Genomic DNA, 12,065 nt, shown 5'->3' on the forward strand with positions numbered 1-12,065 from the left:
AGCACTATTTCTAAGATCCGAAATGAAATGGAATGCTCTTCCCTAGCCATGGACCTGCTCAATTGTTTCCCTAAACTCTCTGGCACCTTTTCTTCACCTGATCCGACAAATGAAGATGAAGTATTTACAATCTTTTAATTTCATACTCTACTACGGCTCCTCTTGATCCTGTACCCTCACAAATCAGTTGAGCTCTATCTCCTGTGCTCACCCCACCATTAACTAAAATCTGTGATCTCTCTCTCTCTCTCTACTTGTATCTTTCCATCACTGTTCAAGCATGCAGTGATTACTCCTATTCTAAAAAAACATTTCTGACCAAAACTCCCCCTCAAATTACTGTCAAAGCTCCCATGTCCCTCCAAGCTACTTTAGAGACTTGCCTAGACCCGCCTCACATGCTTTCTTCACTTACACAACTTGTTGGATCTACTTCAGTCAGGCTTCATTACCAACATTCCTCTGTTTCAGCACTAAGGTAGTGAATAATCTCATCACTGCTAAGTCTAAATGCCATTACTCACTTCTTATTCTTCTAGGTCTCTCTGCTGCATTTGAAACTGTTGACCACTCTCTTCTCATACAAACACTACAATCTTCAGGATACAGCCCTATCCTGGATCTCATCCTAGTTACCTAATCACGCTTTCAGTGTTTGTTTCTCTGAATCACCTCTTCTTCGCTACCTATATCAGTTGGAGTACTGCAAAGCTCAGTCTTAGGGCCCCTGCTTTTCTCAATCTATACCACATCTCTTGGCAAACTTAACAGCTCCTTCAGATTTAAGTATCTGTATGTGGATCATGCTCAACTCTACTTATTCTCTTCAGATTTGTCACCTTCTGAATTGGTATGCTTGAATAAATGTCTCTTTGCCATTATATCTTGGATATAATCTCCCCACCTCAAACTTAATATTTCCAAAACAGAATATAATAATATTTCCACCGTTTAATAGTAGTTACCAACCTGATATCTCTATCACTGTTGATAACTTGACAATCAAACCCACCCCACAAGCTCGCTGTCTAGGTTCATTCTTGAATCTGAACTGTCCTCTGTTCCCCACATTCAATATGTCTCCAAATCTTGTTATATATATTTAAAAACACATATCCAAAATACGACCATATCTTACACAAGACACTGCAAAACTCTTATTCATGCACTCATTATCTCCTGCATTGATTATTGCAATAGTCTCCTTCTTGGTCTTCCCCCAAAACTGACTATCACCACTACAATCCATTTCGAATGCAGCTGTGAGGTTAATCTTCCTCGCTAAACATTCATCGTCTGCGGCTCCGCTCTGTCAGTCCCTCCATTGGTTACCTGTCTTCTACTGTATTCAATATAAAATACTTTTACTTACAAGGCTATAAACCAAACTACACCATACATCTATTCACTTAACTCAAAATATCTCCCAAGCTGACCTCTCTGCTCTGCACAAGATCTGCATCTCTCATTCACAAGCATCACTTGCTCCCATTCATGGTTACAGTACGTTTTACAGGCTGCCCTCCCATGCACAATAAGACTTTCTTCTAGTCTCCAAACCTTCAAGCGTTCCCTGAAAACTCACCTCATCAAACAAGCTTATCAAATTCCAGAACCACCCACATAACATGCATAATCTATCCTACCCAATTACATCCCCTCTATACAGTCCACACATCACTCTAAATATTTTCTCTTTCTTCACTTTCACATCCTCTGTGTGACTGGGTCATACAACCCACCTAATCTGTCTGCAATCTGGCTGGACCGCTATGCAATAGGTAGCACCTATCCTTTTGTATCAATGTCTACAGTACTTTAAGCTTTTCGAGAAGGGCCCTGTTATCTCCCAATTGTAAAGCGCAATGTAATATGCTTCTCTGTATAAGTAACTGTTATTATAATTAATAATAATAATAACTGGGGAATCCAGGTGGTAACCGCCTTAGTGATGGAGGATATTATGGATATTAGTTAGTGAAGATATTATGGAGATACAGATGTGTCCACATTAGGGGTGTGCACCGGCCACTTTTCGTGTTTTGTGTTTTGGTTTTGGATCTGGATCTTTCTTCGTGTTTTGGATCTGGATTGGTTTTGCCAAAACCACCCTTCCGTGTTTTGGGTTCTGGGTTTTGTGTTTTGGATCTGTATTTTTTTGAAAAAAAGCATAAAAACAGCTAAAATCACAGAATTTGTAGGTTTTTCTGCTCCTATGCTATTATTAACCTCAATAACCTTAATTTCCACTCATTTCCAGTCTATTCTGAACACCTCACACCTCACAATAGTGTTTTTATGTCCAAAAGGTTGCACCGAGGTAGCTGGATGACTATGCTAAGCGACATGAGTGGGCGGCACAAACACATGACCCATCTAGGCGTGATACTGCAGTGGCAGACAGGATGGCAGTTTGAAAAACTAGGCCCCAAACTGTACATAATGCAAAGAAAAAAAAGAGGTGCAAGATGGAATTGTCCTTGGGCCCTCCCACCCACCCTTATGTTGTATAAACAGGACATGCACACTTTAACAAACCAATCATTTCAGCGCCAGGGTCTGCCACACAACTGTGGCTGAAATGATTGGTTCGTTTGGGCCCCCACAAAACAAGCTGGCAATTAATCTGTCCCTGCACAAACTGGCTCTACGGAGGCAAGATGTCATCCTCATCCTCCTCATCCACCGATTCCTCACCCTCTTCAGTGTGTACATCCTCATCCTCACAAAGTATTAACTCGTCCCCACTTGAATCCACCACCACAGGTCCCTCTGTACGTTCTGGAGGCTGGTCTCCCTGGAAGAGCTGATAATTCATTTTGATGAACATCATCTTCTACACATTCTGTGGAAGCAACCTCCTACGCCTTTCGTTGACAAGGTTCCCGGCTGCACTAAACACTCTTTCGGAGTACACACTGGAGGGGGGGCAACTCAGGTAAAATAGAGCCAGTTTGTACAGGGGCCTCCAAATTGCCTCTTTTTCCTGCCAGTACAGGTATGGACTGTCTGACATGCCTACTTGGATGCTGTCACCGATGTAATCCTCCACCATTCTGTCGATGGTGACAGTATCATATGCAGTGACAGTAGACATGTCAGAAATTGTTGCCAGGTCCTTCAGTCCGGACCAGATGTCCAAACTTGGTCCTGCCTGCCCTGCATCACCGCCAGCAGGTTGCTTAGGATACCTAAGTTTTTTCCTGGCAGCCCCAGTTGCAGGAGAAAATGAAGAAGGAGCTGTTGACGTGTCACGTTCCGCTTCAGCTGACAGTGTGTTCACCAGCAGGTCTTTGCACCTCTGCAGGCTTGTGTCGGCCAGAAAGAGAGACACCACATAGGCTTTAAACCTAGGATCGAGCATGGTGGCCAAAATGTAGTGGTCTGATTTCAACAGATTGACCACCCTGGAATCCTGGCAAAGCGAATGAAGGGCTTCATCCACAAGTCCCACATGCCGAGCGGAATCGCTCCGTCTTAGCTCCTCCTTCACTTTCTCCAGCTGCTTCTGCAAAAGCCTGATGAGGGGAATGACCTGACTCAAGCTGGCAGTGTCTGAACTGACTTCACGTGTGGCAAGTTCGAAGGGCTGGAGAACCTTGCACAACACGGAAATCATTCTCCACTGCGCTTGAGTCAGGTGCATACCCCCTCCTTTGCCTATGTCATAGGTGGATGTATAGGCCTGAATGGCCTTTTGCTGCTCCTCCATCCTCTGAAGCATATAGAGGGTTGAGTTCCACCGCGTCACAAGCTCTTGCTTCAGGTGATGGCGGGGCAGGTTCAAGAGTGTTTGCTGGTGCTCCAGTCTTCGGCACGCAGTCGCTGAATGGCGAAAGTGGCCAGAAATTTTTCGGGCCACCCAAAGCGTCTCCTGTACGCCCCTGTCGCTTTTCAGAAAATTCTGCACCACCAAGTTTATTGTGTGAGCAAAACATGGGACGTGCTGGAAATTGCCCAGATGTAATGCCCGCACAATATTGGTGGCGTTGTCAGATATCACAAATCCCCAGGAGAGTCTAAGTGGGGTAAGCCACTGGGCGATGATTTCCCTCAGTTTCTCTAAGAGGTTGTCGGTGGTGTGCCTCTTACTGAAACCGGTGATAGACAGCGTAGCCTGCCTTGGAACGAGCTGGCGTTTCTGAGATGCTGCGACTGGTGACGCTGCTGCTGTTGCTGCGTAAGGTGATACATCTACCCTGTGGGCTGTCACAGTCATATAGTCCTTAGTCTGCCCTGTTCCACTTGTCCACATGTCCGTGGTTAAGTGGACATTGGGTACAACCGCATTTTTCAGGACACTGAGGACACTTTTTCTGACGTTTCTGTACAGTCTCGGTATCGCCTGCCTAGTGAAGTGGAATCTAGACGGGATTTGGAACCGGGGACACACTACCTCCATCAATTGTCTAAATCCCACTGCACTAATGGCGGATACCGGATGCACGTCTAACACCAACATAGCAGTCAAGGCCTCAGTTATACGTTTTGCTTCAGGATGACTGCTGTCGTACTTCATCCTCCTCGCTAAAGACTGTTGGAGGGTCAATTGTTTAGTAAAAGTAGTGGTGTTCCTACTTCCTCTCTGGGATGATGAACGACTCCCAGCAGCAGCAACAGCAGCAGCAGCAGCAGCAGCAGCAGGAAGCGTAGCAATGCAGGATCCTCCGGAGGAATCCCGGATAGGAGAGTCAGTCATGCCAGTGACATGGCCTGCAGGACTACTTCCGATCCTGACTAAGGAGGAAATTGACGAGGAGGGAGTTGACGGTGTGGTTTGCAGGCGCTTGGATACAACAGGACAACGGGATTTAGGTGTCCCTGGACTGCTTACGGTCTTAGCCAAAGTTTCTGAACTTGACAGTAACTTATTATGAATGCGCTGCAGGTGCCGTATAAGGGAGGATGTTCCTAGGTAGTTAACGTCCCTACCCATACTTATTCCACCTTTACATAAGGTACATATGGCAAGACAGTTGTTGTCCGGATTTGGATAGAAATATTGCCAGACCAAAGAGGTGGAATGTTTGGTCTTCTGCCCAGGCATGACCGTGATGGGCTTTTTCATCCCACGGACAACTGTCTCCCCCGGAGCCTGATTTAAACAAACCACATCACCATCAGAATCCTCCTCGCCAACTTCCTCCTCAGCGCCAGCTACACCAGTATCCTCATCCTGTTGTACTTCAACAGTGACATCTTCAATTTGCATATCAGCAAGTGGACTGTGGGTGCTCCTTTCAGCACTTGCAGGGGGCGTGCAAATGGTGGAAAGAGCCACCTCTTCCTGTCCAGTGCTGGGAAGGTCAGGCATCGCAACCACCACCACACTTGGACTCTCCTTGGGGATTTGTGATATCTTCTTAGAAAGCACAGTTCTTCGCTGTGCTTTTGCCAGCTTAACTCTTTTGATTTTTTTAGTGGGAGGAGGGCTTCCATCGTCATGTGAAGCTGAACCACTAGTCATGAACATACTAGGGATCGACCTTAGCCGTTCCTTGCCACTCCGTGTCGTAAATGGCATATTGGCAAGTTTACGTTTCTCTTCAGCTGATTTAAATGTTTTTTTCAAGGTAATTTTCCTGAACTTTGTCATTTGGGATTGTATGTGCCCTCTATTATGACATTGGGCATCGGCCTTGGCAGACGACGTTGATGGCATGTTATCGTCTATGTCATGACTAGTGGCAGCAGCTTCAGCACTAGGAGGAAGTGGTTCTTGATCTTTCTCTATTTTATTTTTATCGGAGAAAGTTTGGTCCTCCATTTATGTTATATCGATTTGATATATACGTGCGGCTAAACACAGAAAATATTTTTTTATTTTTGCTGGAGAGTAGTGCACTTTGTGGGTTACACCAGCCTTTAAGAAATGAGCCAGCCGGCTCTTTACTTATGGGACACAGGCGCACGCTTGGCGCTGCTCCTTTGTTGATGCACGTGCGGCTACTGCGCACACAATTCACAAACGCAGAAAATAATTATTTTTTTGGTTTGGACTGGAGTGTACTTTTGGGGTTACAGCACCCTTTAACGGTCAAGCCAGCCGGCCCTTTACTTATGACACAGGCGCACGCTTGGCACTACTTTGTTGATGCACGTGCGGCTACTGCGCACACAATTCACAAACACAGAAAATAATTTTTTTTTTGGTTTGGACTGGAGTGTTCTTTGGGGGTTACAGCACCCTTTAACGGTCAAGCCAGCCGGCCCTTTACTTATGACACAGGCGCACGCTTGGCACTACTTTGTTGATGCATGTGCGGCTACTGCGCACACAATTCACAAACACAGAAAATAATTTTTTTTTTGGTCTGGACTGGAGTGTACTTTGGGGGTTACAGCACCCTTTAACGGTCAAGCCAGCCGGCCCTTTACTTATGACACAGGCGCACACTTGGTACTACTTTGTTGATGCACGTGCGGCTACTGCGCACACAATTCACAAACACAGAAAATAAAAAATTTTTTGGTTTGGACTGGAGTGTTCTTTGGGGGTTACAGCACCCTTTAACGGTCAAGCCAGCCGGCCCTTTACTTATGACACAGGCGCACGCTTGGCACTACTTTGTTGATGCACGTGCGGCTACTGCGCACACAATTCACAAACACAGAAAATAATTTTTTTTTTGGTATGGACTGGAGTGTACTTTGGGGGTTACAGCACCCTTTAACGGTCAAGCCAGCCGGCCCTTTACTTATGACACAGGCGCACGCTTGGCACTACTTTGTTGATGCACGTGCGGATACTGCGCACACAATTCACAAACACAGAAAATATATATTTTTTTGGTTTGGACTGGAGTGTACTTTGGGGTTTACAGCACCCTTTAACGGTCAAGCCAGCCGGCCCTTTACTTATGACACAGGCGCACGCTTGGCACTACTTTGTTGATGCACGTGCGGATACTGCGCACACAATTCACAAACACAGAAAATATATATTTTTTTGGTTTGGACTGGAGTGTACTTTGGGGGTTACAGCACCCTTTAACGGTCAAGCCAGCCGGCCCTTTACTTATGACACAGGCGCACGCTTGGCACTACTTTGTTGATGCACGTGCGGCTACTGCGCACACAATTCACAAACACACAAAAAATATTATTTTTTAGCACTTGGGGGGAGCACCCCTGATGGACAGAGCACCCCCTGGACAACACTACAGCACCCCTTTAGTACTGGGACACTGCACAGGACTTTGGAGTGGACACAGCCCCTATGGAGAACTGACTGCACAACACAGTCCAGCCAGCCCCTATGGACTTTGAAGTAGTGGACACAGCCCCTATTAACAACAGCAGCACAGCACAACACAGCCAGCCCCTATGGACTTTGAAATAGTGGACAACAGCAGCACTGCGCAGCACAGCACAGCACAGCACAACACTACTCTGCACTACACTACACTACACAGCCCAGCCAGCCCTAACTCCCACCCTCCCTCTTCACTGTCCACAGCCGAGTGAGAAAATGGCGCCGACGCGGGTACCTTATATAGGATTCAAAACCCGCGAGACCCGGAAGGCGGGATGATGACGTTTTGCCTCGATTTCAGATCCGAGTCAGGCGGGAAAAGTCGAGCCTGACTCGGATCGGCCTCGGATCGGGGGGGCTCGGGGGGGTTCGGATTTCAGAAATCCATACCCGCTCACCCCTAGTCCACATACATCTATCATTCGTGTGCTACAAGCTGCGTTACACATAACACGTGAACGAGACTTTCAAATTCAGAGGCAGGTCAGAGCTGCTGTTATTGTGCGTGACAGGCCGATGTGCTTCAATGGTACCGATGTATACGCAGGACTGCGAGGTATTACGGATGTGAGAAGGCAGTAGTGGGCATCTCTATGCCAGCTGAGCGGTGGCAGGCATTACCATATTTTTGCAGTTTCATTGCATGCGATTACGCAGTTGCGATCTGTGCTGAATCAGGCCCCAAGACCTTTAATTTGGTATATGATGTGCCCTGCTCAGACAATGGCATCATAGAAATGCCACTCATAAAAGTCTTATTCTGCTGTTAATATATAGATGATAATAATAATAATAATAATAATAATAATAATAATAATAATAATAATAATAATAATAACAATAATAATAATAATAATTAATTGAGTCACTCAGCCTTCCTAAAAGTGGACAACACATCTAATAAAATTGCACAACAGTCTCTTAAGCAGTACAGTGACATACAGACAACCCCCCCCCCCACCACCCATTCTATCTTCATATCTTCATTCTGTGTCAGTAGAGGGCCAGTGTCGATAAAAGGGATCTCAGGGATTGTGTTGGTGCTGGAATCACTCTAGGCCTGATTCATTACTGATCGCAACTTCAGCATAAATTAGCCACTTTGATGCCTTACCCAGCCTGAAGACACATAGCGTGCGATAAAGTTAGCAATTTCTTAGTAAGGTCAGAGCTTGTGCAAGTGTGCGTGAGGCTGCGATGATACTCGATTGTACCAATGGTTTCACAGTCGTGCTAAACATTACGGATGTGTGTAAGGTAATGTGGACATCCTTATGTTATGCTGTGACGGCATAGCGATCGCAATGGATTAGCATACTATAGCAGTGAAACTGCGTGTGTAATCGCTAGTGCAATCGTATTTGTGAATCAGGCCCACTATCACCAATTTTGCACCTGGAAGTAGCCACACAGCACATTTCACAGATGGGTTTAGAAAACCATCCTGCAGATGCTCCCACCCCATCATGGTTTACTGTGTCTGTGTTCTTCATAATAGCTTGTAAATAACAATGTGGAAGGAGTGCTGCTGTACTGAAACTAGTGTTAACTACTCAGACCAACTGTCCATACCTGATGAAAAAGTGTACCACATTCCAGAACCAAACTCCATCTCCAGCTGTTAGAATTTGGATGTTGACAAGAAATGATCTGTTGTCCAACTATGGTTGGCAGCTCTATGAAGTCTTTTCTCTGTGTGTAGATGAAATTGCCATTAAAGCTATAATCTAACAGATATGTCCATCTGCTCCGTATTTGGATGCCTGCTAATTTGGCTGTTGAGGAAATGGAATATAAATCAAAATCAACAGAGAAATTGAGAGAGTGGGATAATCATTGATATTTGGTGAAGTCCAGAAAATGTGCCCGACACATTCCAAAAATGACAGATCTCTAATTGTAGACACGAAAAACTGAAACTCAGAGTATTTTTCAGTAGTAATGTTGGCCACTGTATATTCTTTGTACTATGTCGTGTTTTTTCTTTTATTAAAGAAAGCACTTCTATTTTCTAATGTAATTTAGATTTTATTTCCTCAGAGACAGTTGGCAGAAGTCAGGAATATTAAATGTTTTCATTAGAATAACATATTGTTCTGGATTTTTATCTGTCAGTATTTTGCGTTTCAGTCCCACACAATTTCCTTGTGTCAGTAAATTGCTAAAAGCCTGATTCTTGGGTTTTGCAGTAGCATCTTTTAAACCACCTGACTGTGAACAATGCTATACTCACCTGTCTTTCATAAAAGACTGATATGTCTTGTGTTAAATATGCTGCTACTGACATTTTCAAATATATATTTTTATATAAAATATGTATGTATCATACTTAGTGCATCACTTGTTTTTTCCTAAACAGTTATCCTTGTTTCCAAGACAAAGTCTTGTGAGTCTTGTGAGTGTGATGTGACAGCATATACTAAAATCTATTTCTTTTGTATGTATGGACTATAGTACACCTGACACCTTAATTCTTAGAATATGTTTTCAGTCTGAGATAAATTCTTGTTATTCAGAAAATGCTGGTCATTGTCCAGTATAACCAGGTCCAGCAACAAAAATCATGAGACACAGTTTACCAATTTCTTAGGGGGCCCCCATCCCCCTATCTCTCCAGCTTGTTTCTGTCATCCCTACACTCATTCTCTCTCTCCATTCCCAGACCCTTTCTGTCTCTCCATCCACAGACCCCTTATGTCTCTCTAGTCCCCGCAGTGTCCCTCCAGACCCACAGTGTCCCTCCTGTCCCATGCAGTGTTCCCTCAGCCCCTCCCAGTGTCTCTCCAGTCCCCACAGTGTATCTCCAGTCTCCACAGTGTCCCTCCAGCCCCCAGTATATCTCCAGTCCCCACAGTGTCTCTCCAATGCCCCCAGTGTATTTCCAGTTCTACAGTGTCCCTTCAGCCTCCAGTGTTTCTCCAGTCCCCACAGTGTCCCTCAGTCCCAGGTGTCTCTCCAGTCCACACAGTAACTCTCCAGTCCCCAGAGTGTATTTCCAGTCCCCACAGTGTCACTCCAGTCCCCACAGTGTATCTACTTTCCCCACAGTGTCTCTCCAGTCCCCACAGTGTATCTCCTGTTCCCACAGTGTATCTCTAGCCCCCACAGTGTTCCTCTAGCCCCCAGTGTCTATCCAGTCCCCACAGTGTATCTTCTGCCCCCGCAGTGTACCTCCAGTCCCCACAGTGTCTCTACAAACCCCAGTATATCTCCAGTCCCCACAGTGTCTCTCCAGTTTTCCTTTAGCCCCCACTGTATCTCCGATCCCCACAGTGTATCTATAGTCCCTGCAATGTATCTCCTGTCCCCACAGTGTCCCTCTAGTCCCCAGTGTCTCTCTAGTCCCCACAGTGTCTCTCCAGCCTCATGTATCTCCAGTCCCCACAGTGTCTCTCCAGTCCCCACAGTGTATCTTCTGCCCCCGCAGTGTACCTCCAGTCCCCACAGTGTCTCTACAAGCCCCAGTATATCTCCAGTCCCCACAGTGTCTCACCAGTCCCCACAGTGTACTTCTGGCCCCCAGTGTATCTCCAATCCTCACAGCGTCCCTCCAGCCCCCAGTGTCTCTCTAGTCCCCACAGTGTCTCTCCAGTCCCCATAGTGTATCTCCAGTCCCCACAGTGTCCCTCTAGCCCCCAATAGATCTCCATTCCACACAGTGTCTCTCCAGCACCCACAGTATCCCTCCAGCCCCACATGTATCTACAGTCCCCCACACTTACCTTTTTTTATGTCTTCTGAAGTTTTGGCTGTCCACCGTGACTCCTCCCTTTAAATAGTGCAGTGCTGCATGATGTCAAGACATCAGTGCGCTGTGGGCAGCTATAAACAATTTTTTTTCATTGAATTGGCCTCCGTCGGTGCAATAAAGCAGTACTACAGCCGCAGTGGCTCCCCAGAATGATACTGTTGCGTGCACTCTACTGATCACTGCAGCAGCACAGGCAGTGGTTAGAGATAGGACCATTTGGGGGCCTCTCTGAGGGCTTCTAGAACCTCAGGCCTGGAACAGCTGTGTCACTAGACCCCACCTGTCATCTGGCCTGAATATAGCCTGCTGGCCACTGCAGGCATTAAAATGTTTGCCGCTGTTTGATACTGGTGCTAAGATACACCCCAATATGTTAAGGACAATTAGACACATTTTCTGGGGAATGTGGCCTTAAACAGTTTGGCTTAAAAGAGCATGATGGATTCATTTCTGTCTACAATGTCTGATTAGTTCTTTTTTTTATTACAGGGACTCAGAGCAGCAGACAATGATCCTACAGCACCACCATATGACTCTCTTCTCGTCTTCGACTATGAAGGTAGCGGTTCCACCGCTGGGTCTGTTAGTTCTCTCAACTCCTCTAGCTCAGAGGATCAGGACTTTGAGTACTTGAATGAATGGGGTCCTCGCTTCAAAAAACTTGCTGACTTGTACGGTGGCGGAGAGGAGGATTGACGGGACGTCTGCATTTTATTGAAACATAACCTCTTCAGTTGTACAGTGGCAGCTTTCATTTTTTTATTATTAAACTCCCGACTCCCAGCCCCCTTCCTGACTGTGTTCTTTTTAGTGCTAAATTAGGCAAACTTTATTTCTCTGCTTCATTCCAGTTAATTTTGGCAGATATGGAAAGTAAAAATCCCTTTTATCTTTTTTTTATTTTATTTTTTTTATTTCACTCTGCACCAGGCAAAAATAATATAATTTTATTGCTAGTATTCTATATATCAAATATTGCAGAAAGTTTGACCAAGTATGTTGCAATACTGCTGATAGTATGATTGAAGCACCAATACTTACCAGTATTTGACAGTCGTC

General features: G+C 45.4%; 1 protein-coding gene across 1 annotated transcript in view; it reads left to right on the forward strand.

The window, feature by feature from the left end:
• Positions 1-11,788, forward strand: part of CDH4 (cadherin 4) — a 799,140-nt gene extending 787,352 nt beyond the window's left edge. The window contains exon 16 of the mRNA XM_088482827.1: positions 11,496-11,788. Within this exon, the coding sequence (XP_088338953.1) occupies positions 11,496-11,702 (207 nt within the window). The 3' untranslated portion in view covers positions 11,703-11,788. The remainder of the gene's footprint in view (positions 1-11,495) is intronic.
• Positions 11,789-12,065: the final 277 nt, after the last annotated feature.

The sequence above is a fragment of the Taudactylus pleione genome, unplaced genomic scaffold (genome assembly GCF_031769625.1).
Source record: "Taudactylus pleione unplaced genomic scaffold, aTauple2 ptg000018l, whole genome shotgun sequence".
Lineage (NCBI taxonomy): Eukaryota > Metazoa > Chordata > Amphibia > Anura > Myobatrachidae > Taudactylus > Taudactylus pleione.